We start from the raw sequence: 25753 nt of genomic DNA on the forward strand, positions 1-25753 counted from the left end.
TTTTTCCTTCTAAGCCTCAGTTTCCTTTTCTGTAAAACAGTTAAGTTAATAGCATTTCAACGTACGTTACTGTGAGGTGTAAATGAAACAATGCAAGGAAAATTCTTAGTACAATACCTGGAATACAGTTAGTGTTAGCTATTATCTACTTTTCCCAAGATCTTCAGTTAATGAATTTTATAATCCTATATGCAGGTTCATAGCAAATCAGTATATTTGGTTACACGAACACATGCTGTGCATTGTGTTAGAACAAAAAGATGAACAGAAAAATAGGTTATTATTGGGTATGAGAGGTTTTCATGCTTTCAGACACTATAGGCCTATTATTGTATACTCTGATGACTTGAAGGAGCCAAGGGCTGCAGTGACTGATGTCAGCTTGTGGCTTCTGGGCTTTTATTCCTAATGAGGAAGAGCTCTTCTCTCTCTCTAGAAAGAGGGGGATCCTTTGTCAAGCTTCGGGTCTCCCTGTACTCATATATTATCTTTTCCTTTGACTTTTGCTCAAAACTGGGGAATAGAGCATATCTTAAAAGCACCAGTGTCAGGAAACCCCAGGCTCTTTTGTTTCTGGGCAACATGAATAAGAAGACTGTCATAAAAGGTATGGAACCTTAGGAGGAAATAAATAAAAATGAATCCTAGAGGGCAGCATAAAAAAGTGTATAGAAAAACTCTGTTAACAAGTAAATGAGTCTTTTTAACAAGGTTTTCTTGTCATCCTCTTAGACTGGCATTGAGTCTTCATTTGAACCATGTCACATTAGGTGCTCTGAGCAAAAGTCAATTATATTCTAGAGACCTCATGAAGACTAAACATCAAAATAAGAGTTGGAAGGAAGCACTGTGGCATGCCATTTGCTGAGAGCTTCTTTGAACCATGTCTGTTTGCTTCCTCTTCCCCCTTGGTCATATTCACAATATGGGGTTTTTGTTTTCGGACTTCCCTTCTCGAAAGTCTCACGTAAGTGTGTGTCATTGTCCCAGTCACATATTGGTTTAGCATTGACTAATTAACTTTTCTTGATGTTTTCTTCATCATCCACGAGGTGGAAAAATTCCTCAGATGCCTTTCAAAAACTCCCAGCTAATTCTCTAGTGATTTCTAAACCAAAAGTGTTTGCATTATTCTAACTCTAAAATTTCTTAGTCTGAAAAATACGTATATGATGATGGTCCTTCTTTGAAGCAGTTTTATTTAAACCACTTTCCTCCTGTTCTTGCCATGCAACTATCTTCATTACTACCAAGGAACAACTGCCATGACCATCTAGATTAATAATTGAAAGCCAAAAATAAAAGAAAGAAAAATGTAAAGCTGGACTTATATATGAGAAATTATTAAACCATAATTGCAGATGTTAAAGAGTATCCAAATATTATTGATTCATCTTAGGTTTGCATGTCTGTTGATATGATTTTCTTTGTTAACTGAAAAAATCCCTGTCTTTTTTGTAAAGTTGGGATCATTTAGCAAAGTCAGATTTAGTGAATGTCCCAATTTCTCTGTCCTTGCATTGTTGTTAGAAAGAGGAGAGATCTGAAACCCCCCCTTTTGTTTTAATCATACAAGTTTTTTTTTTAACATCTTTATTGGAGTATAATTGCTTTACAATGTTGTGTTAGTTTCTGCTTTATAACAAAATGAATCAGCTATATGCATACATATATCCCCATATCCCCTCCCTCTTGCATCTCCCTCCCACCCTCCCTATCCCACTCCTCTAGGTGGTCACAAAGCACCCAGCTGATCTCCCTGTGCTATGCAGCTGCTTCCCACTATCTGTTTTACATTTGGTAGTGTATATATGTCAATGCCACCCTCACACTTCGTCCCAGCTTACCCTTCCCTGTCCCCGAGTCCTCAAGTCCATTCTCTATGTCTGTGTCTTTATTCCTGTCCTGCCCCTAGGTTCTTTAGAACCATTTTTTTTAAATTCCATATATATGTGTTAGCATATGGTATTTGTTTTTCTCTTTCTGACTTACTTCACTCTGTATGACAGCCTGTAGGTCCATCCACCTCACTACAAATAACTCAATTTCATTTCTTTTTATGGCTGAGTAATATTCCATTGTATATATGTGTCACATCTTCTTTATCCATTCATCTGTCGATGGACACTTAGGTTGCTTCCATGTCCTGGCTATTGTAAATAGTGCTGCAATGAACATTGTGGTACTTGTTTCTTTTTAAATTATGGTTTTCTAGGGTATATGCCCAGTAGTGGGATTGCTGGGTCGTATGGTAGTTCTATTTGTAGTTTTTTAAGGAACCTCCGTACTGTTCTTCATAGTGGCTGTATCAATTTACATTCCCACCAACAGTGCAAGACAGTTCCTTTTTTCCACACCCTCTCCAGCATTTATTGTTTGTAGAATTTTTGATGATGGCCATTCTGACCAATGTGAGGTGATATCCTCATTATGGTATTAATTTGCATTTCTCTAATGATTAGTGACGCTGAGCACCTTTTCATGTGTTTGAGGGCAATCTGTATGTCAGCTTTGGAGAAATGTCTGTTTAGGTCTTCTGCCCATTTTTGGATTGGGTTGTTTGTTTTTTTTGATATTGAGCTGCATGAGCTGCTTGTAAATTTTGGAGATTAATCCTTTGTCAGTTGCTTCGTTTGCAAATATTTTCTCCCATTCTGATGTTTGTCTTTTCACCTTGTTTATAGTTTCCTTTGCTGAACAAAAGCTTTTAAGTTTCATTAGGTCCCATTTGTTTATTTTTGTTTTTATTTCCATTTCTCTAGGAGGTGGGTCAAAAAGGATCTTGCTGTGATTTATGTCATAGAGTGTTCTTCCTATCTTTTCCTCTAAGAGTTTTATAGTGTCTCAGCTTACATTTAGGTCTTTAATCCATTTTGAGTTTATTTTTGTGTATGGTGTTAGGGAGTGTTCTAATTTCATTCTTTTACATGTAGCTGTCCAGTTTTCCCAGCACCACTTATTGAAGAGGCTGTCTTTTCTCCATTGTATGTTCTTGCCTCCTTTATCAAAGATAAGGTGACCATATGTGCGTGGGTTTATCTCTGGGCTTTCTATCCTGTTCCATTGAGCTATATTTCTGTTTTTGTGCTAGTACCGTACTGTCTTGATTACTGTACCTTTGTAGTATAGTCTGAAGTCCGGGAGCCTGATTCCTCCAGCTCCATTTTTTTTTTCTCAACATTGCTTTGGCTAATCAGTGTTTTTTGTGTTTCCATACAAATTGTAAAATTTTTTTGTTCTAGTTCTGTGAAACATGCCAGTGGTAGTTTGAAAGGCATTGCATTGAATCTGTAGATTGCTTTGGGTAGTATAGTCGTTTTCACAGTGTTGATTCTTCCAATGCAAGAACATGGTATATCTCTCCATCTGTTTGTATCATCTTTAATTTCCTTCATCAGTGTCTTACAGGTTTCTGCATACAGGTCCTTTGTCTCCTTAGGTAGGTTTATTCTTAGATATTTTACTCTTTTTGTTGGCGATGGTAAAAGGGAATGTTTCCTTAATTTCTCTTTCAGATTTTTCATTGTTACTGTATAGGAATACAAGACATTTCTGTGCATTAATTTTGTATCCTGCTACTTTACCAAATTCATTGATTAGCTCTAGTAGTTTTCTGGTAGCATCTTTAAGATTCTCTATGTATAGTATCATGTCATCTGCAAACAGTGACACTTTTACTTCTTCTTTTCCAATTTGGATTCCTTTTATTTTTTCTCTTCTCTGACTGCCATGGCTAAAACTTCCAAAATTATGTTGAATGATAGTGGTGAGAGTGGGCAACCTTGGCTTGTTCCTGATCTTAGAGGAAATGGTTTCAGTTTTTCACCGTTGAGAATGATGTTGGCTGAGGGTTTGTCATATATGGCCTTCATTATGTTGTGGTAGGTTCCCTCTGTGCCTACTTTCTGGACAGTTATTATCATAAATGGGTGCTGAATTTTGTTGAAAGCTTTTTCTGCTTCTATTGAGATTATCATATGGTTTTTATCCTTTAGTGTGTTAATATAGTGTATCACAGTGGTTGATTTGCATGTATTGAAGAATCCTTGCATTCCTGGGATAAACCCCACTTGTTCATGATGTATGATCTTTTTTATGTGCTGTTGGAATCTGTTTGCTAGTATTTTGTTGAGGATTTTTGCATCTATGTTCATCAGTGATATTGGCCTGTAGTTTTCTTTCTTTGTGATATCCCTGTCCGGTTTTCGTATCAGGGAGATGGTGGCCTTATAGAATGCGTTTGGGAGTGTTCCTCCCTCTGCTATATTTTGGAAGAGTTTGAGAAGGATAGGTGTTAGCTCTTCTCTAAATGTTTGATAGAATTCACCTGTGAAGCCATCTGGTCCTGGGTTTTTATTCGTTGGAAGATTTTTAATCACAGTTTCAATTTCAGTGCTTGTGATTGATCTCTTCATATTTTCTATTTCTTCCTGGTTCAGTCTTGGAAAATTGTGTTTTCCTAAGAATTTGTCCATTTCTTTCAGGTTGTCCATTTTATTGGCATATAGTTGCTTGTAGTAATCTCTCATGATCCTTTAGATTTCTGCAGTGTCAGTTGTTACTTCTCCTTTTTCCTTTCTAATTCTGTTGGTTTGAGTCTTCTCCCTTTTTTTCTTGGTGAGTCTGGCTAATGCTTTATCAATTTTGTTTATCTTATCAAAGAACCAGCTTTTAGTTTATTGACCTTTGCTATTGTTTCCTTCATTTCTTTTTCATTTATTTCTGATGTGATCTTTATGATTTGTTTCCTTCTGCTAACTTTGGGGGGTTTTTTTTACTTCTTTCTCTAATTGCCTTAGGTATAAGTTTAGGTTGTTTATTTGAGATGTTTCTTATTTCTTGAGGTAGGATTGTATTGCTATAAACTTCCCTCTTAGAACTGCTTTTGCTGCATCCCATAGATTTTGGGTCATCGTGTTTTCATTGTCATTTGTTTCTAGGTATTTTTTTATTTCCTCTTTGATTTCTTCCTTGACCTCATAGTTATTTTGTAGCGTATTGTTTAGCCTACATGTGTTTGTAATTTTTACAGTTGTTTTTTTCCTGTAATTGATATCTAGTCTCATAGCATTGTGGTCAGAAAAGATACTTGATATGATTTCAATTTTCTTAAATTTACCGAGGCTTGATTTGTGACCCAAGATGTGATCTATCCTGCAGAATGTTCCATGAGCACTTGAGAACAAAGCGTATTCTGTTGGTTTTGGCTGGAATGTCCTATAAATATCAATTAAGTCCATCTTGTGTAATGTGTCATATAAAGCTTGTGTTTCCTTATTTAGTGTCATTTTGGAGGATCTGTCCATTGGTGAAAGTGGGTTGTTAAAGTCCCCTACTATTATTGTGTTACTGTCAATTTCCCCTTTTATGGCTGTAAGCATTTGCCTTATGTATTGAGGTGCTCCTATATTGGGTGCATAAATAATTACAATTGTTATATCTCTTCTTGGATTGATCCCTTGACTGTTATGTAGTGTCTTTCTTTGTCTCTTCTAATAGTCTTTATTTTAAAGTCTATGTTGTCTGATATGAGTATTGCTACTCCAGCCTTCTTCTGATTTCCATTTGCATGGAATATCTTTTTCCGTCCCCTCACTTTCAGTCTGTATGTATCCGTAGGTCTGAAGTGGGTCTCTTGTAGACAGCATATATATGGGTCTTGTTTTTGTATCCATTCAGCCAGTCTATGTCTTTTGGTTGAAGCATTTAATCAACTTGTATTTAAGGTAATTATTGATATGTATATTCCTATTACCATTTCCTTAATTGTTTTGGGTTTGTTTTTGTAGGTCTCTTCCTTCTGTTATGTTTCCTGCCTAGAGAAGTTCCTTTAGCAATTGTTGTAAAGCTGGTTTGGTGGTGCTGAATTCTCTTAGCTTTTGCTTGTCTATAAAGGTTTTAATTTCTCTGTCAACTCTGAATGAGATCCTGGCTGGGTAGAGTTATCTTGTTCGTAGGTTTTTCCCTTTCTTCACTTTAAATATGTCCTGCCATTCCGTTCTGGCTTGCAGAGTTTCTGCTGTAAGATCAGCTGTTAACCTAATGGGGATTCCCTTGTGTGTTATTTGTTGCTTTTCCCTTGCTGCTTTTAATATTTTTTTCTTTGTATTTAATTTTTGAACATTTGATTAATATGTGTCCTGGTGTGTTTTCCTTGGGTTTATCATGTATGGGACTCTCTGCACTTCCTGGACTTGGTTGACTATTTCCTTTCCCATGTTAGGGAAGTTTTCAACTATAATCTCTTCAAATATTTTCTCAGACCCTTTCTTTTTCTCTTCTTCTTCTGGGACCCCTATAATTCGAATGTTGGTGCATTTAATGTTGTCCCAGAGGTCTCTGAGACTGTCCTCAATTCTTTTCATTCTTTTTTCTTTATTCTGCTCTGTGACAGTTATTTCCACTATTTTATCTTCCAGGTCACTTATCCCTTCTTCTGCCCCAGTTATTCTGCTATGGTGTCCTCCTAGAGAATTTTTAATTTCATTTATTGTGTTGTTCATCATTGTTTGCTCTTTAGTTTTCTAGGTCCTTGTTAAACGTTTGTTGTATTTTCTCCATTCTGTTCCCAAGCCTTTGGATCATCTTTACTATCATTATTCTGAATTCTTTTTCAGGCTGACTGTCTATTTCCTCTTCAGTTGTTAGGTCTGGTGGGTTTTTATCTTGCTCCTTCATCTGCTGCATATTTCTCTGTCTTCTCATTTTGCTTAACTTACTGTATTTGGGGTCTCCTTTTCACAGGCTGCAGGTTCACAGTTCCCGTTGTTTTTGGTGTCTGCCCCCAGTGGCTGAGGTTGGTTCAGTGGCTTGTGTAGGGTTCCTGGTGGAGGGGACTTGTGCCTATGTTCTGGTGGGTAGGGCTGGCTCTTGTCCTTCTGGTGGGCAGGGCCGTGTCCGGTGGTATGTTTTGGGGTGTCTGTGAACTTAGTATGATTTTACTCTCTGCTAATGTTTTACTCTCTGCTAATGTTTTACTGTCTGCTAATGTTTTACTCTCTGCTGTTGTGTTTACTCTCTGCTAATGTGTGGGGTTGTGTTCCTGTCTTGCTAGTTGTTTGGCATGGGGCATCCAGCACTGGACCTTGCTGGCTGTTGGGTGGAGCTGAGTCTTAATGTTCAGATGGAGATGTGTGGGAGAGCTCTTTCCAATTGGTATTATATAGGGCCGGGACGTCCCTGGTAGTCCATTGTCCTGGACTCAGCTCTCCCACCTTGGAGGCTCAGGCCTGACACCCAGCCAGAGCACCAAGACCCTGCCAACCACATGGCTTGGAAAAAAAAAAAAAAAAAAATGAACAGATACAAAACCCCATACCAAATGGGAAAAGCAAAACTAAACAGACAAAATCACACAAAAAATCACACACACACACACTCACAACAGAAAAAGAGAAAAAAGGAAAAAAAAATTTTTAATTAAAAATAATAATAAAAAAATAATTTTTTAAAAAAGAGAGCAACCAGTCCAATAAACAAATCCACCAATGATAACAAGCTCTAAAATCTAAATTAAGATAAACATAAAAACCAGAGACAAATCAGATGCAGAAAGCAAACGCCAAGTCTACAGTTGCTCCCCAAATCCATCACCTCAATTTTGGGAACATTCGTTGTCTATTCAGGTATTCCACAGAGGCAGGGTTCATCAAGTTGATTGTGGAGATTTAATCTGCTGCTCCTGAGGCTGCTGGGAGAGATTTCCCTTTCTCTTCTTTGTTTGCTCAGTTCCTTGGATTCAGCTTTGGTTTTGGCCCCGCCTCTGCGGGTAGGCCACCGTCAGGCCTCTGGTCCCTGCCCAAACAGGAGGGGGTTAAAGCAGCAGCTGATTAGGGCTCTCTTGCTCACTCAGACCCGGGGAGAATGAGGGGCAAGCCTGTGGCAGCAGAGACCAACATGACATTGCAACAGCCTGAGGGTGTGCCATGTGTTCTCCTGGGGAAGTTTTCCCTGAATCTTGGGACCCTGGCAGTGGCGGACTGCACAGGCTCCTGGGGGGGTGTGGATAGTGACCTGTGTTTGCACACAGGATTCTTGGTGGCAGCGGCAGCAGTGTTAGCGTTTCATGCCCATCTCTGGGTTCTGAGCTGATAGCTGCAGCTCATGCCCAACTCCGGTGCTCGTTTAGACGGTGCTCTGCCTTCCGTGGGCACATGGAGCAGGAATCCCCTCTCCTCGTGCACCCCAAAACAGTGGTCTCTTGCCTCTTAGGCAGTTCCAGACTTTTTCCCAGAATCCCTCCAGCTAGCTGTGGCGCAGTAGCCCCCTTCAGGCTGTGTTCACGCAGCCAACCCCAGTCCTCTCCCTGGGGTCTGACCCCCAAAGCCCGAGGCTCAGTTCCCAGCCCCCGCCCACCCTGCCGGGTGAGCAGACAAGCCTCTCGGGCTGGTGAGTGCTGGCCGGCACCAATCCTCTGTGCGGGAATCTCTCTGCTTTGCCCTCTGCACCCCTCTTGCTGCCCTCTCCTCTGTGGGTCCGAAGTTTCCCCCCCTCCTACCCCTACTCGTCCCCACCAGTGAAGGGGCTCCTAGTGTGTGGCAACCTTTCCTCCTTCACAGCTCCCTCCCAGAGGTTCAGGTCCCATCCCTATTCTTTTGTCTCTGTTTTTCCTTTTTTCTTCTGCCCTACCCAGGTACATGGGAATTTTCTTGCCTTTTGGGAGGTCTAAGGTCTTCTGCCAGCGTTCAGTAGGTGTTCTGTAGGAGTTGTTCCACGTGTAGATGTATTTCTGGTGTATCTGTGGGGAGGAAGGTGATCTCCACGTCTTACTGCTCTGCCGTCTTGAAGGTCTCCCCCAATAATACAAATTTATGTAAATATTTTACTATTTGGAAATTAATCATAGATATTATGTTTACTTTCTTAACACATTATATTTGCTACTGGTATTTGTTACTGGTGTTGAGATGGAAGATAAACATTTAGTGCTACAAACGTGTGAAACACTCTCTTTTATCTATTAGAACTGTTCATATAATTCAATATAGCACATCATTTTGAGTTACAGTATTAACTGTTTCATCACCCTCCCCTTCAAGGTTGGTGGTTACTGGATAGAAATACCTTGCCTGCCTTATTTTCATTCCATATCATCATACGGGTTCTTGTCATGGTGCCTGGAAAATAGTGGGTGCTCGATAAATGCTGTCATTACATAAATGAATGAAATTGGTGTTTTAGAGGCATAAAAATTGTGTAGAGTTGCTATAAATGTTCAAATTCAATAGTCTTATAAAACTGTCAATTAGTTATCTGTATCTTAGTGTACATCAAGAAGCAGCAAAGAACCCTGTAAAGACCAATACTCAAACTTAATCCCAAGCAGGTTATATGGCTCTATCCTATGTAACAAGAAGGATGTGGTCACTAAAGACCTTCCCTAAAGTTTGGAGTGAGACTTCCAGCTGTTGACACTTGTCAGGAAATAATGATTAAACTTAAAGTAATTGTTGATAGGGAAAAATAGAGCTAGTCTGCTTTCAAATTGGACCACCCCTTAGAGGGAGGCAAGTCATGGTCAAAGGACAGGGTAGGGGCTTCCCTGGTGGCACAGTGGTTGAGAGTCCGCCTGCCGATGCAGGGGACGTGGGTTCGTGCCCCGGTCCGGGAAGATCCCACATGCCGTGGAGCAGCTGGGCCCGTGAGCCATGGCCGCTGAGCCTGCGCGTCCGGAGCCTGTGCTCCGCAACGGGAGAGGCCACAAAAAAAAAAAAGGACAGGGTAGAATGAAGAGGGAACTAGTATGTATGATTTACTTTGTACCAGCAACTAAGCCAGGAGCTTTACATGTTAGTTCCTATAGTTCTCACAACAGCAATAGGAGTTAGGTAGTATTATTCCCTTTTATTAATGAGGAAACAGATTTCTCACAGCTGCCAAGTAGGAGTCCTGGAATCTAAACTGGGGCTGTAGAATCTAAAACTCTTTTTTTTTTTTCACCATAGCAGAGTACATGATTGTGTTTCACTCCTGTCTTAAATCCTTTCCAGACTAAGGCAGGGCACAAATCAATTATACAAATTATTCCCACCAGCTTTATTCGAAGTTACATCCATCTTAGCAGTGGGAAGAGTGAGTGTCAAGGAGGGTCTTCATAGTGGAAGAGCACAGACTTTGACTTGAAATGGACTTTGATCTGTATCCCTGTTCTGCCTCTCTCTTGAGCGAGTTAGTTTACCATACTAATCTTTGATTATATCATTTATGAAATGAAGATTTTCATAGAATTTCCAAATGGACAAGTACAATGCCTGAAGCAGAGAAGGGCTTCAAAACTGGTGGTTGTTTCAATCACTATTTAAGCAAAATAGTAATTCATACTTCTTTCTGGGGATGCTACTTAAAGAAGGACTTGCCATTAGAGCAGCACAGAAAAAGAAAAGGGCTATCTTCAGGGAGGGCTTAGTTGGTTTTATGACAAAGGGATATACCTCAAGGTATGGGTCAGCTTAATGTAAAATGCCTTTGACACACAGTGAAATATGGCTTATTATATGGAATTTATATTTTTCCTTGTCATTTGCTTCATTAAAAAGTGATTGATAGGACTTCCCTGGCGGTGCAGTGTTTAAAAATCTGCCTGCCAATGCAGGGGACACGGGTTCAAGCCCTGGTCTGGGAGGATCCCACATGCTGCGGAACAGCTAAGCCCACGAGCTACAACTACTGAGCCTGCACTGTACAGCCCATGAGCCACAACTACTGAGCCCACATGCCACAACTACTGAAGCCCACGCACCTAGAGCCCATGCTCCGCAACAAGAGAAGCCACTGCAACGAGAAGCCTGTGCTTGCCACAACTAGAGAAAGCCCGCACACAGCAACAAAGACCCAATGCAGCCAAAAATAAATAAATAAACAAATATTTTTTAAAAAGTGATTGATAGCAGCTCATGCAGCTTAATAACAAAAAAACAAACAACCCAATCCAAAAATGGGCAGAAGACCTAAATAGACATTTCTCCAAAGAAGATATACAGACTGCCAACAAACACATGAAAGAATGCTCAACATCATTAATCATTAGAGAAATGCAAATCAAAACTACAATGAGATATCATCTCACACCAGTCAGAATGGCCATCATCAAAAAATCTAGAAACAATAAATGCTGGAGAGGGTGTGGAGAAAAGGGAACACTCTTGCACTGCTGGTGGGAATGTGAATTGGTTCAGCCACTATGGAGAACAGTATGGAGGTTCCTTAAAAAACTACAAATAGAACTACCATATGACCCAGCAATCCCACTACTGGGCATATACCCTGAGAAAACCAAAATTCAAAAAGAGTCATGTACCAAAATGTTCATTGCAGCTCTATTTACAATAGCCCGGAGATGGAAACAACCTAAGTGCCCGTCATTGGATGAATGGATAAAGAAGATGTGGCACATATATACAATGGAATATTACTCAGCCATAAAAAGAAATGAAATTGAGCTATTTGTAATGAGGTGGATAGACCTAGATTCTGTCATACAGAGTGAAGTAAGTCAGAGAGAGAAAGACAAATACCTTATGCTAACACATATATATGGAATTTAAGAAAAAAAAATGTCATGAAGAACCTGGGGGTAAGACAGGAATAAAGACACAGACCTACTGGAGAACGGACTTGAGGATATGGGGAGGGGGAAGGGTGAGCTGTGACAGGGCGAGAGAGAGGCATGGACATATATATATACACTAACAAACGTAAGGTAGATAGCTAGTGGGAAGCAGCCGCATGGCACAGGGATATCGGCTCGGTGCTTTGTGACTGCCTGGAGGGGTGGGATAGGGAGGGTGGGAGGGAGGGAGATGCAAGAGGAAAGAGATATGGGAACATATGTATATGTATAACTGATTCACTTTGTTATAAAGCAGAAACTAACACACCATTGTAAAGCAATTATACCCCAATAAAGATGTTTAAAAAAAAAAGTGATTGATAATACATCTTGAAATTCATCAAAATTTTGAGCAAACTATTTTTTTTTTTTTTTTTTTCAGTACACGGGCCTCTCACTGTTGTGGCCTCTCCCGTTGCAGAGCACAGGCTCCAGACGCGCAGGCTCAGCGGCCATGGCTCACGGGCCCAGCCGCTTCACGGCATGTGGGATCCTCCCGGACCGGGGCACAAACCTGTGTCCCCTGCATCGGCAGGCGGACTCTCAACCACTGCGCCACCAGGGAAGCCCCGAGCAAACTATTTTTGAGAAAAATATTACAAAGGTACCTCAAGGAATTTGCCAATATAATATAATGTAAGTTATAATCAGTGCCATAATAAATGCAATGGAAAAGTCAAAACAGGGAAAGGTAATTCCAAGTTTAGAAGGTAATTCTAGATTTGGGGTTTTCTGGGTCTTAAATCATTGGAATGGACTCTCAGAAGCTAAAGGAATATGAGGAAAATAGAGAAAGGGACACCAAGACAGTTACCTCCCTATGTGGTACAAACATAAGAATAGTGACAGAAAAACTAAAATGTAGTATAAACTAAAGCTGGTGACAATGCTAAAATTTAATCATGACAAGTCATTTAAATGCAACTTTTAGAGTGAGAATTAAAACAAAGGAGTGATCATCTCACTGGTTGGGAAGCATACCGTAAAGTTAAAAGTTGAAAGAAAAAGTCATCATCATTCACTTCCTATCCTGTTTCTGTCATCTCCAACCCATGATGATCTTCAAATTGGAAAAGCAGAACAACAACAACACTAATAACAATTAGTACTTTGTTATTGACACCATGCTTTTAATGCTTCTTCAAATCCCAGAGCAATTTTTCTGAAATCATAGTGGACAGAAATCATGAATTCTAATTCTAATTGGTGAAAAGTAGGACTGTGCCCTTGACAGTCCCTTAAATTAAATTACTTTGTATGACTACTTTTTAAATCATAAAATATAATAAATCAATAATAATAATAAAGTAGAGCCAAGAAGCAGTAGGACATAAGTAATTATAGACCACCTCCCCAAAAAACAGCTACACACAAACACTTAACACTAATGAAATTTAAACCGTTGCATCTGTCAGCTATTCCCCAACTTATAAATGGACCACTAGGCAATTCTGTCCAGTTTATCTTCAGCAGTTAATATCAATGCTTTCAGCTATTGACAGTGCATTTACAACTTAACGTGGCTAAATCATTCAGACTGGAATCCCACTCAAAATTACACCATGATTAAACAGTGTCTTGTAGTGGAAAGGCTCAGGCTTTAAAGACAGACGTGGGCTTGTATGCAGGCTTTCCAAATTATTAGCTGTGTAATTATAAAATAAGGATAATAGTACCTCCTTGTCAGTTATCATGGTAAATCAATGCCATGATATTTTTAAGGAAACATATTTACTGAGAACCTCCCATGAATCAGGTAGCCTACTATTTAATCTTCTAGGCAACTTAATGAGGCAGATATTAGAGTCAGGCTTTGAACTCAAATCTTAGTTCACATTTCGCATGCCTTCCACACCTTGTAATAAGATGCCTGTCATGTACGATGTTGTACGCACCAGATGTCTAGGGTTTTTTCATTTTGCATGACTAACACTTTATACCCGTTGAACAACAACTCCTCCAGCCTCTGGCAACCACCATTCTACTTTCTGCTTCCATTAGTTTGACTACTTTAGATACCTCATATAAGTGAAATCATGCAGTATTTGTCCTTCTGTGAATGGCTTATTTCACTTCTCATGATGTCCCCAAGGTTCATCCATATTGTAGCATATGACAGAATTTTCTTCTTTTCTATAAGTGAATAATATTCCATTGTATATATATATATATACCATGTTTTCTTTATCCATTAATCCCTTGATGGACACTTAGGTTGTTCTTACCTCTTGGCTATTGTGAAAATGATGCAATGAAAACGAAAATGCAGTATCTCTTTGAGATTCTGATTTCAGTTCTTTTGGATAAATACCCAAAAGTGGGATTTCTGGATCATATGGTATTTCTCTTTAACTTTTTGAGGAACCTTCATACAGTTCTCCATAGCAGCTGCACCATTTTACCTTCCCACCAACAGTGAAAAGGAGTTCCAGTTTCACTATATCCTCACCAACACTTACAACGTTATTAACAACTCACTTTTGTAAAGCCTACCCAAAATATTTAACTTAATTTTTATAGAAACAACTCTGCTTTGTTTTACATTCATAGTCCAGAGGAATATGTAATACTTAAGAGAAAGTACAAAATGCCAATAACAATTGCAAGTAGCATATTCAAGTTTGGAATAAAGACAACTGATCTTTTGTAAATGAACAACTCAACTGGTAGGGACAGAGTGGTGGGAATCTAGAAAAGAGCCAGAAGCCTAAATAATTCATCCTTCCATGAGTATCAATGAAGTGTTTATAAAGAGAGTGGAAAGGATTACTCTTGTGAAGGTGAGTTAAGGGAGAGCCTTGAAATGAAAGGGTTGGACAAGATGACCTCCGAGGGTCCTTCAAGATCAAAATAAGCCTTTGTGGTAGACTAAAAATGATAGAACAGGATTAGAATTTCAAAGCTAGCATCAGGGTCATATATTTAATAAGCCCTTGAAGGTTTTAATTGAGTATACAGATTTCATACCTTGCAAACTGACCCCTCCCCAGATTTTCTTTGAAGATACAAAGGAATTGTACAGGCTTTCTTCTAGTTTAAGAGGTTAAACCTCTATTTGAAAGCTGATGCGTCTAAAATGCACTCTGAGTAGGGTTCATGGCTAGATCAAGCATACAGAGATGTGGCTTCAAGTGCTAGCTCTGTTTCTGACTGGTGAGTAAGGCAGATTTTTCTGCAGTTCTGTTTCCCTTACAAAATGAGAAGATTTAAGAGATGATGACCATGGCTTTGTCCAATCCTACAGTTTAATAATTCTATGATTTTTAATACTTTCTGCACTCAGAAATTTTGATGTGAAAATTGTCATGTATTTGGTAGCAGCTACCACCTGAAAGGTTTATCACTTTTTGCAACTCTGTTTTCTAGGCAGTAATCAGCCTGAAGTTTTCTTTTCTTTTACTGAAGATCAACAACTCCATTCCTGTAGCTACGTACCAGGCTGCTCTGTCACCAGTGTCATAGTCATCTACAGTGAAATACAGATTGCTCTAGTTTCTGCTTCAATAGTAATTTAGAGCATTTCTCTGCCCTCTCTGTTTGGCAATGTCACACATTAGAACGCTATACTCCAGTTCCTTGAGTATCCTGCTGTTGTCTCCTCATACAAGTCCAATCAGCAGAACTGTGTTTCAATGAGCATCCCTTCAGTCCTGGTGGTCAGGCAGCTTTCAAGGACTTTGTAGTTATTACTCTTTTCTTGTCATTTGATTTTTCAGGTGGGATGAAATTATTTCAAAAGGTAGGTATAATGTCAGCATTTGTTCATGTTTACATACCTGTTGAATATCAGACAGCACTGGTTGTTTTTGTGTGTGATTTGCTGTGGATTGGGTTTCTCTGCCACATTAGAGCTGTATTTTCTGTCAACTTTTCTACATATGTATCTCTTTTAATTCAATTCCATTACCCTTAGTCAATATCTAATGAAACCTTAAAGCAGAAATCCCTGGAAGTTTTCAATTTCATACCTCCAGTGGAGAACCTTAAACTGCCCACACGATCTATGCTGGAGATAGCTAAAGGAGCTCAGTTGTGTTTAGAGCTACTGAAACTGCACACCAAAATGCTAATACCACAAAGTGACCTATTGTCTGAGTACCCTTTAAGGACACACAAGTCCTAGGTGACTGTTACCACAGCTTCAAATATTACCTACAACCTACTGAGTTTGAAGAATAACCCACATTCCCAAAGTCGTGATCTAACTGATATAAACTCATAGGACTCAGTTGTATCTGAAGATACACAAAAATGTTTGTATTAAAGAAGACGTGTCAGGAAACCCAATTTCTGTGGAAAATGGGTCAAGCAATTCAGAGCAGTCAATCAACCTTAGTACGTAGGTGACTTACTTTTTAAGTTAACTTTTCATACTATAATGATCCTCATCACCTTGCCATTTTAATTTCCATGAAATGGGACAAGTTTAATTAACCTTGCTTGTAGGCTTAGATCTGCTCCAGGCTTTGATGCCAGTCCTGTTATTTTGCAGAAGAAGGATTATGAATTTATTTTCATAGCCTAGAAGATTCAGAATATGGGTTCCTCTCCCCCAGGTATTGCACTTCTTCATTTCTTTTTCTTTCTTTGAAAGATTTAGAGTAGCTTTCCTAGAACACTGTTAATGTCATTCTTCTAAAAGCATCTTGTCTATCAGATGTGGCTGAATGAATCCACTGCAAAAACTAAACCTACACAAAAACAGCAAACAAACATAGAGCATCATCTTTGAGAGTAATTTACAGAATCATAAGAATATTACAGATAAATTTATCAATTGTTACATTTACATCTGTTGAAGTTTTATTTGTTGGAAATTATATGAATTGGATTCTACAGCATGTGTTTATTTTGCTGAACAAATTGTGTCCCAACAATCTATCCTTGATATCCAGAATCTAGCAGGTGAATTTATGCTGATGGTTTGTCTCTCCAACAGTGTTTTGGCACATCTAAGTACTACTTTCAGCCCCAGGAAAGGATTCTAATCTCTAGAAAAGATTTTAAAATAAAGCCTTGCTAATATTCACCTCTGTAGGCACCTCAATTTGGCTAATATTTCTGTTTCCTAAAAGGTGATTCTATTTTAACGTTGCACATGGAGGAAGAAATCCTAGTTTAATAATTTGAGATTGTGTTTTTTTCTGACAGAATTCATTTGCTTTCACTTTATTTATTTATCAGTGTATTTATTGCTTTGGTCCTTACACAGTTATCTTTTACCAGCTGTGTAAAACATTATACTGAATGTTAGATATTGCATGATATTTCAAGGAAATTTAACTTGAGCAATTATTGATTTCATCCAGAGTCTGGTGCCTCTGTCAAGAAGTTAATGTTTTTTTAAAGACAAAATGACTTTATAATCTATAATTATTTTCTTATCAATTACAATTTTATGATCTCCTGATTAGCTGGCACTTGGTACTTAACTTTACATTTTAGCTCTGCAGGGTCCTTTTAGACATTATTATTGCAAAGAAAAATCAAAAATCAAAGTGAATTCTTAGTATTATACTTGAAGCAATAAGGTGCAATTGCTGAAACAGCAGCCAAGCATTGTGCTATAGAACTAACTCACAGCTTGGTGCCCAGTCCCTGCTGAGAAGGAAATGTAGGGGAACTGGCAGAGTCTTACTACATCTGCTCCCTGCTGCTAATGAGCTTTAACCTGTTTCATTCTTGTTATGCTTACTGTTTAGATATTTTGCTTGCAAAATTAATTCTTTAGCTGCGAGAACACATGAAAGAGGATATGATTTATAAAGTAGTGCTGTTTACAAATTAAAAGGTATCAGCAAGGGAGATTAGAGGCCATAATGAGTGATATGGTTACTTAATATCAATTCAAGGGCAGACGCTCAGGTGGTAACACTGGAATTGTTTCTCAGTTTCTGTAATGTAGGCTCCAGCTTCAGGAGGTATAGTCTTCGTTTTGCATTGTGCATCTACACCAATATGCTTTACATTTATCAAAGAGATTTAACAGTAGTTTTTTGCTTTGAAAGCTTCCTTGGTCCTCTAAAAAGTGCCAGAGTTTTAGTGATGTGTAGCCTCTGCAAACAATCAGCTTTCAGCAATAGTATTTTATTATAGTCAAGAACTAATGAACTACCTATGCCCAGCTCTTGTAACCTATGCCTAATCACCCAAACAAAAGCAACAAGAGGGCTTCCCTGGTGGCGCAGTGGTTGAGCGTCCGCCTGCTGATGCAGGGACACGGGTTCGTGCCCCAGTCCGGGCACGACTGGGATCCCACATGCCGTGGGGCAGCTGGGCCCGTGAGCCATGGTCGCTGAGCCTGCGCGTCCGGAGCCTGTGCTCCGCAATGGGAGAGGCCACAACAGTGAGAGGCCCGCGTACCGCAAAAAAACAAAACAAAACAAAAAAACCACCTTTTTTAAAAAAAAAAGCAACAAGAACTCAGAGAATAAATAGGCCCTGAGATTATTGTTAATGAAATAATAATGTCGTTTTTATAGCTATAGACTCTTGCCATTTTAACTTTCACACATTCCTTTGCTCCTCACCTTAACTTTCTAAAGCAATCATATAGGTATTGTTCATTTTATAGATGTAGAACTGGAAACTTGAAAACGCATCTTATTTATCATAAGTGGATGAAAATTCTCAATGGGTCTGTATAAATCAGCACACATCCTATCAATTTATAATAGTATAAGAAGTAGGATGGGAGTAGGATGTTCATCTTTAGATTTGCAGTGTCATCCTCCCCACTCTCATTATTGTCTTTGTCAATAATCATTCACAAAGCTATCATACTTCTTGAAGAGAAGCCAAATGTATTAGCTTTTCAGCCAAAACTGCACATTATTTTTGGTAATAACATGGTTTGAAATATTCTGCAAAGAAAAGCAGGTTATTCTACTACAGCATTTCTCAAACTTTTTACTCTTGAAAGTAAGAAAAAGTTCTTGCAGATGTCCAGTTGTGGGCTGTATTCTTTTTATTATAGTGTTACTTGTACATGTAACACTATAAAACTAGCTATGAACTCCTCTACCTGTAGCTTTTTATCAGCTATACAACAAAAAAAACATAAAGGGTAAATAAAAATAAACCTACAAAACCAGTTAAACTATAATTAACGCATCGCTTTATTGTGACACATGCTGTAGTTAATTTTAAAATTATATAATTTACACAAATATATACATCTTTATTTAGAACTATTATTTTAATAATCCCAACTGATTAATAAAAAATATCTTTAAACAGATATCCTATTATATATTTCTACACACTGCTAATGAACTACTACAAATTAATACTTAAAAAGTAAGACTCGTAATATATCTCCTAACCAAATAAGTGCTGACTCCTATGGTTTGACTTCTTTTCTGGCTGGTATAGCTATACTGCAATGTGACAGGTAAGGACTCATTTCTCCCACTATTTCTATGTGAACCACTATAAAACCTTCTTTTGAGCAGAATGTCATGATATCATTTGGCCTCTACTTGGCACTAGGGCATCATTTATGTGTTAAGTCCACCTAAGTTCTCTTCCTATTAGTGTAAGACCCAGTAGTACATTACTGTACTGCAATATTAATTTCTTGAGGTCAAATCATAATCTCAACTTACTAAATGTTAGGAAGCTAAAGTTTTATTCTATTAAAATATTTTTAACGGTGAAATTTTACTACAAAGCGGAGTTTTGTCCTTATAATTGACAAAAGACTCTGAGAGCAATAATAGTGAACAAGAATGACTGCAATAGTCAGTGCCCATGTTTGTATGTGTCAGTGGCAAATGAGCATTTTAACCGTTGGTACTCTTTTTTTTTTTTAATTTACTGAGTGCAAACATTTATTGGGTGCTCGAGCCTCTGTTTGCTGTCAGGGATATTAAAGGAGAGAAGACACAAACATCACTTTCAAAGGGTGGAGTCTAGTAGGGTAGATAGACATGTAAACAAACAATGGTAGGGCAATGCTGGCAAGCCATAATAGAGATAGGAATTAAGTGATGCCCAGAGTCCCAGAGCAATTAACACTGTCTGGGGGGAATACAGACTGGAGCAGGGATTCTAAAAGCAACATGTAACTGTTGGTACTTTAAATGTTCACTGGCATCAACACAAATGTAAACATAGTCATAAATATATGTGGCAGTATCCAAATATAAGGTGATCATGTAGACGAATCTAAAAATGCTTCTGTTATTCTCATAATGATGCTGAGATGGGAATTGGTGTTATCCCCATTTTACAAGTGAGGAAATTGAGAAGGTAAATAACTGTCCTAAGATCACACAGCCAGTTAAGTGGTGGAGCCAGGATTCAAGCCCTAGTTGTCTGGTGAGTATCGATGTTCTTAGGCATTGGAGGTGACAACTGGAAGAACAGTAATGTCAGCACAAGTGCATTCATTAGTTTGTTAAACGCACATGCTTATTTTGCTATGTTCCCTTTTTTAATGGAAAATACGTAGAAAAGAATTTTTAAAATTACTTTCAACTGTGGGCACACTAATATATTATTATTTTTTTACTAAAATAAGATCCAACTTTTTCTTTTTTCAAGAAAATAAAGTAAGCAAATTTATTATTTGACTAATCAGGCTTTGTAGAACTCATTGGGCAAAAATATATGTGTGTGTGTATTCTAAAATCAAGTGTCTTATTTCAAAAGGCAACCCAAAACTGAAAAGAGGCTCTGGGGTTTCTTATACTGATTATAAATATAGCAATTTCCATTTGAGAGTATACTTCAGAGTCTTTCTCAGAACTACCACTTTTTAAAATAAGTTTATTTATTTGTAAATTTATAAATTTATTTATTTATTTATTTATCTTTGGCTGTGTTGGGTCTTCATTGCTGCGCATGGGCTTTCTCGTTGTGGTGAGCGGGGGCTACTCCTCGTTGTGGTGCACGGGCTTCTCATTGCGCTGGCTTCTCTTGTTGCGGAGCATGGGCTCTAAGCACGAGGACTGCAGTAGTTGTGGCATGCAGGCTCGGTAGTTGTGGTTCGTGGGCTCTAGAGCGCAGGCTTAGTAGTTGCGGCTCGCGGGCTTAGTTGCCCTGCAACGTGTGGGATCTTCCTAGACCAGAGCTCAAACCCATGTCCCCTGCATTGGCAGGTGGATTCTTAACCACTGCACCACCAGGGGAGTCCAGAACTACCACTTTTTAAAGCCATTCATTCATTGACTTGTTTACTTATTCATTCGACATTAAAAAAAAAACCAACATGTTTTCTGATTATAATAGTAATGCACATTCATTACAGAAATTTGGAAAATCCATTAGAGTACGAAGAAGGAAATGAAAATCCCCTTCTTATTTCTGTGCCCACAGCTAATGACTGTCTCATATTTTGGTGCCTTTTCCTTCATAAAGATATCCCCAATGTGGGCGGGCCCCTCAGGCAGCCTTGCTTCTTGCCCCTCAGCAGGACTCAGCACCTGGTCACCACCCCTCAAAGAAAATCTACCTTTACAAAGTATAAGAGAAAAATAAAATTTTGCTGAAGTTTTCGGGAGGAGGCAGAGGAGAAGGACACAATATGTACTGCACAGAAAAACTCAATAGAGAATCTGCGTTAGACATCTGGGTTCTTTGCCATGGCCCTAATTCCTATTAACTGCCGACTGCCATAGATCCCTGCCCATATTTAGTCCTGCTGCACAGAGCCGGGCTTGTCCTCAGCTCCAGCCTCTCTTCTGTCTGCATCCTCACACAGATCTCTCCACTCAGTAAATGACTCATCTCAACACCTATCTTTATAAGCCAGCAGGGGTTTGCAAGAAACATGCATTTGTTGGCTTGGCATTCTTTCCTTATAACAGATAATTTTTTTCTGTCTCATTCAGATATGTATGCATGTATATATGCACACATGTGTATGCATTTTTAAAAATTGTACCTGCTATTCTTTGAACTGCTTTTTCTCCCACACAATATATTTTATTTTCCCTTATAATTAAATTTTCTTTGCAAACATGGTTTTTAATAGGTTATCTATAAAAAGATTTCACTATCTGATATACTATAATCTATTTGACCAGTACTCCACTGTTGGATATTTTGGTTGTTAACCATTTTTGCTATTATACATAACATTACAGTAAACATTCTGTATATCTCTAATTATTTCCTTTGTGCACATCTCTATTTTATTAAATTTCTAAACTTGGAATTTGAGTCAAATTAAATGAGCATTGGGAAATTCGATATAAATTGCCTTCCAGAAAAGTGTTAGCATGAAACATTCGTTGAGGACTTATTGAGTACCAGGCACCATGCTACCTGCTGAGGATTCAGAAGTATGTAAAATGTATTCTCTGTTAATGAAGAGCTTGTAGTTGACTATTTGTTTTAATTAGATGTTAGGCCTCTGCTACTTTCTCTAAAAAGTCTATCTGAATTTCCACTCAACGAAATGGTTGAGAAGCTGCTGGCTCTGGTCCTAAATTTATTGCTTAAATATATATATCAAAAAAACCCCACTCTAATTCTTGAAGCCAAATAAACTTTCATATGCAATGTTTGCCAGCATCTAAAACTGTGGGCATATAAAATAGTTCTCACTTTATCCCCCAAATTATGTTTTTTTTAAAAAATGTATTACTGTTTATTTATGGATTGAAAATTATTTTAATTTGATCTTGAAAAGGAAACCATTGTTTTGTTCATGTAAATATTATATATGAAAACTACCATTTTAAAACTTGGTTACAAATGAATGGACATATGTTAAACATGGATTTTGAAGTTTCAGCAGAAATGTACTTAATACTTGTTTTCTCAAGTCTGGACACAGTAAACATTTACAGGCCATTTTGGGGATTACCAGAATGCAAGGGATATAAGGAGGGGTGGACAGAAATGCATTAACCTTCTGGGAAAGGCTGAATAACAGTGATTTCCCAGATTAGTAGAATAGTAATGTAAATTGGCAAATATAATTATATTTAACCCTATGAATAGAACTTTAAGCCAAACTGTCCTTACTGCCAATATTTTTAGGCAGAATCGAGTTATATGTTGTCTCTAATTGTCTCTTACAAATGTAGAGGGACAGTAGTCACATTTACATGTCACATGTCATCTGAAAAACATGACGGTCTGAATTTGGTAGTTAAAATAGACTATTTTGTGCCATTAAGGTTGCTAAATAATCTAAATGACAATAGACTCCTTTAAAGACCTTAAAATGATTGAATGATGGTATGCTAAAGAAATTTGAAAGGCTAGGAAAGAAGATAAACGATGGCAAAGGTAGGCCTAGCAATAGCCATGCTTTTAGATGCCCCTCTCCTTCCTTTTTTTCCACTTTAGATGACTAAATGGTCCTTATTTTTCTAAGTGTGACAGCACTTTTCTTAGGCCTGAATTGGAGATAGTTATTTTAAGGGGACCTAAAGAACATAGTAGTAAGAGTTAAGGATAAAGGCAGTTTTAATTTAAACAGCTCTACCACAATGATATACACAATACCTTACATTTTAAAAGGGGTTACCATACTCAAAAGGAAAAAAAAAAGAAAAGAAGTATGTGGGTGTTGTGTGTACAGTGGCTTAGACAGAATGATTATCATTTGCTCTCTGGACATGAACTCCACCTTGGCCTTAAATTCTTATATTTCTTCCCAGAGTTGAAATGCCAGTTGAAGGCATTCAGAAATTTAAAGTGACCGATTTAACAACCTTGGACAAAGAGAACATGTCTGAAAGTTTGTCTCAATGTTTGACCTAGGAGAGTTTCTCTGAGACTTCTTTTCTAGACAGTACCCTAGCACCTTGGGCCAGCAAAATGGCCTTTAAGCTTGAATGAACAAGGTATTTCTTTTCCTGTAGTGCAAAGCCTCACTATTTCATCTTTTCAAACTCTTTTACTGCACTCAGTGTGGAATTATATTGACAAGGGTAGAATTTATCTCCTAGAGGAGAATGCTGTGCTTCTGTTAAGTGCTAATATAACATTTATGTGTTGGTACCCTAATAAGAGCCCCAGCTTACCTAATGAAAGTTGAAAGCAAACAGTACTACTACTCTCTGAGATTTTATTATGACTGAAGTGACTGCAGTTTGAGGCAAATTATCCCTATTTTTGTTCCCATATCAAAAACAGAGATGCTAAAGCAATTGCTACATGTTTGGTGTAGAATTAGGTTCCACTCTCATTAATCTACAATGAAGAGCATTTTTCATGTAAACAGCTCACGAGGGTCAGAGAGAAGAGCTGTTTCTGTGAAAAATGCCTGTCGATAACTTTGTGAGTGAATTTTGAAATAAAGTGCCTGTAACCTGTCATTATTCCTTCCTCTCAAAGTCGAGAGTGAGTGGATGAAAATAGAGCCTGTGAATTGAAAGCAGGGTGAGTGTTATGGCCTTATCGACTTCAGGTAAAATGACTGTTTTAACTTGTTATTATTTTTCCATTCAGAGGTCAGGCGATGTACAGTATTACCAGCATAGACTGCAGTGTAAGCAAATTGGTATACAAAAAGGCTAGTACCCACACTCACAAAGGAGAGGAAAGTGTAAGTCACTAATATCAAGTGGATTCGTGATCTCTACAAAAACGAAATAACCAACAGTGCTTTGAAAAAGAATGGCGAAGGTATTTAGGTGTAAAGCACCTTGGAGACAGGAAATATAAACCTGTTTAAATAAAAAGGCATATGTTTAGAAGGCACTGACCATTTTTTAAAATCACATATTAATCTTACTTGTTTTGCTAAGGAATTACGGGACCTGAATACTGAGTGTTAAGCACCCCAACTCTATGTCACCTTAACATTTTTTCCTGCCTCAGATCATCTTAAAAGTAATTAGCTGCTGAATTTTTCAAGTCCATCTGATATATTCTTATCAAAAGCAAAATATTGCTGTGGTTTTCCTTTTCACCTAGGAAAAACAGAACTCAATGAGGCTTCAAAACACCAAAAACCCTTTCCTTGTCTTCTAGATTTTTGTTTCTAATTCTGAAGAACAGCTTAAGAATTTAGCATGGCTATTTTAGGTTTGCAAGAAAAACATCTTTTCTCCAAGTAATCTCAGGCCCATGGAAAGTGTACGTTTAATACTATTGTTCAAACAGTTTAATTTTTCTATTTCAGAAGACCATCTAGTGTTTTTGTCTTTGATACTGATTTTTCCATTATAGACTCTGTTGGTCAGAAAATGAGCAGATTGACCTAGAAATTAAAAGAGGTTATAGAAGGACTCAATGATTGAAACCAAGTTTAGAGGGAAAAAGTATTACATTTAATTTTGGAGACATGTTCATATGCCTATTTGGCAAATTTCCCCCAATAATGTCAAAGGTTGGGTTCTTTTACTTCTAAACAAGTTTTCCCTGGCTTCAAAATAATTTTAATGCCCTAAGATAAAAGAAATATATTGCTTTGCATTTGCTCAGTTTATTCATTTCTTTAAACAAATGTTTACTAGTTGGACATTGTGCCAATCATGGTAATACAGTAACCTCAGGAGAGTCCTTGCCTTCATCTAGTGAGGAAGAGAGTCAGGAAAACAGTGAGATAAGTTGCCATGAAGTTACTAGAAGAATGCAAGCTCCATGGAGGCAATGGTCTTTATCTGTTTCTGTTCAGCAACATATCCTAACCACCTATACCAGTGCCTGGCACACAGCAGACATCTGACAGATACTTGCTGAGCGTTGAATGGATGTGACTGGAGCACGCACAGCGTGCTTAAGAGGCTATGAGAGGGTCAGGGAAGACATTCCCAGGGAAACATAGGTCTAACGTCCAGGAATGTTGACATGATTAAACTAGACAAAGTTGGAGCAGGGCCTTCTGTAGCAAGGGAGCAAAGAATTCCAAAACTGAAGTTAGCAGAGAGTGGATGAACTGCTGTTCATTCTACATGGCTCAGCAATGAGTGAGGGGTGGGACAGAGAGAGTTGGTTGAAGTACGTGGGGGCCAGACCTGAAAGGCCTTGGAAACCATGCTAAGGAGTTTGAAGTTACGTCAAAAGTCACTGAATGATGTTAAGCATGCAGGGGCTTTTTTTTAAAAAAGGCAGATATATCTTAGAAGAAGATTACTCTGGCTGAAGTGTAGCAAATGGACTGAAGAAGACTGGAATTGGGGAGAACAGTCAGGAGTCTTCACAGAAATCCAAGCAACATATAAATGACAGTGACCTATA

At 38.2% G+C, this 25753-nt stretch overlaps 1 protein-coding gene across 9 annotated transcripts in view; it reads left to right on the plus strand.

The window, feature by feature from the left end:
- The window catches only part of DPH6 (diphthamine biosynthesis 6), a 442679-nt gene that overhangs the window by 317164 nt on the left and 99762 nt on the right, over positions 1-25753 (plus strand). For 5 of the 9 annotated variants that reach the window (XR_009563051.1, XM_060294493.1, XM_060294495.1 and 2 more), the window contains 2 exons: positions 11991-12212; positions 15325-15347. The exons of 1 other annotated variant lie outside the window; for it this stretch is intronic. Coding sequence is in view for 7 of the 8 variants with exons in the window: in XM_060294493.1 (XP_060150476.1) it covers positions 11991-12212; positions 15325-15347 (245 nt within the window). In the remaining variant the exon portion in view is untranslated. Of the gene's footprint in view, positions 1-11990; positions 12245-15324; positions 15348-25753 lie in introns of those variants that run through there. 3 more of the 9 variants (XM_060294497.1, XM_060294494.1, XM_060294496.1) reach the window with 3 other exon arrangements.

Source organism: Globicephala melas, chromosome 2 (assembly GCF_963455315.2).
Source record: "Globicephala melas chromosome 2, mGloMel1.2, whole genome shotgun sequence".
In the NCBI taxonomy this organism is placed as follows: Eukaryota; Metazoa; Chordata; class Mammalia; order Artiodactyla; family Delphinidae; genus Globicephala; species Globicephala melas.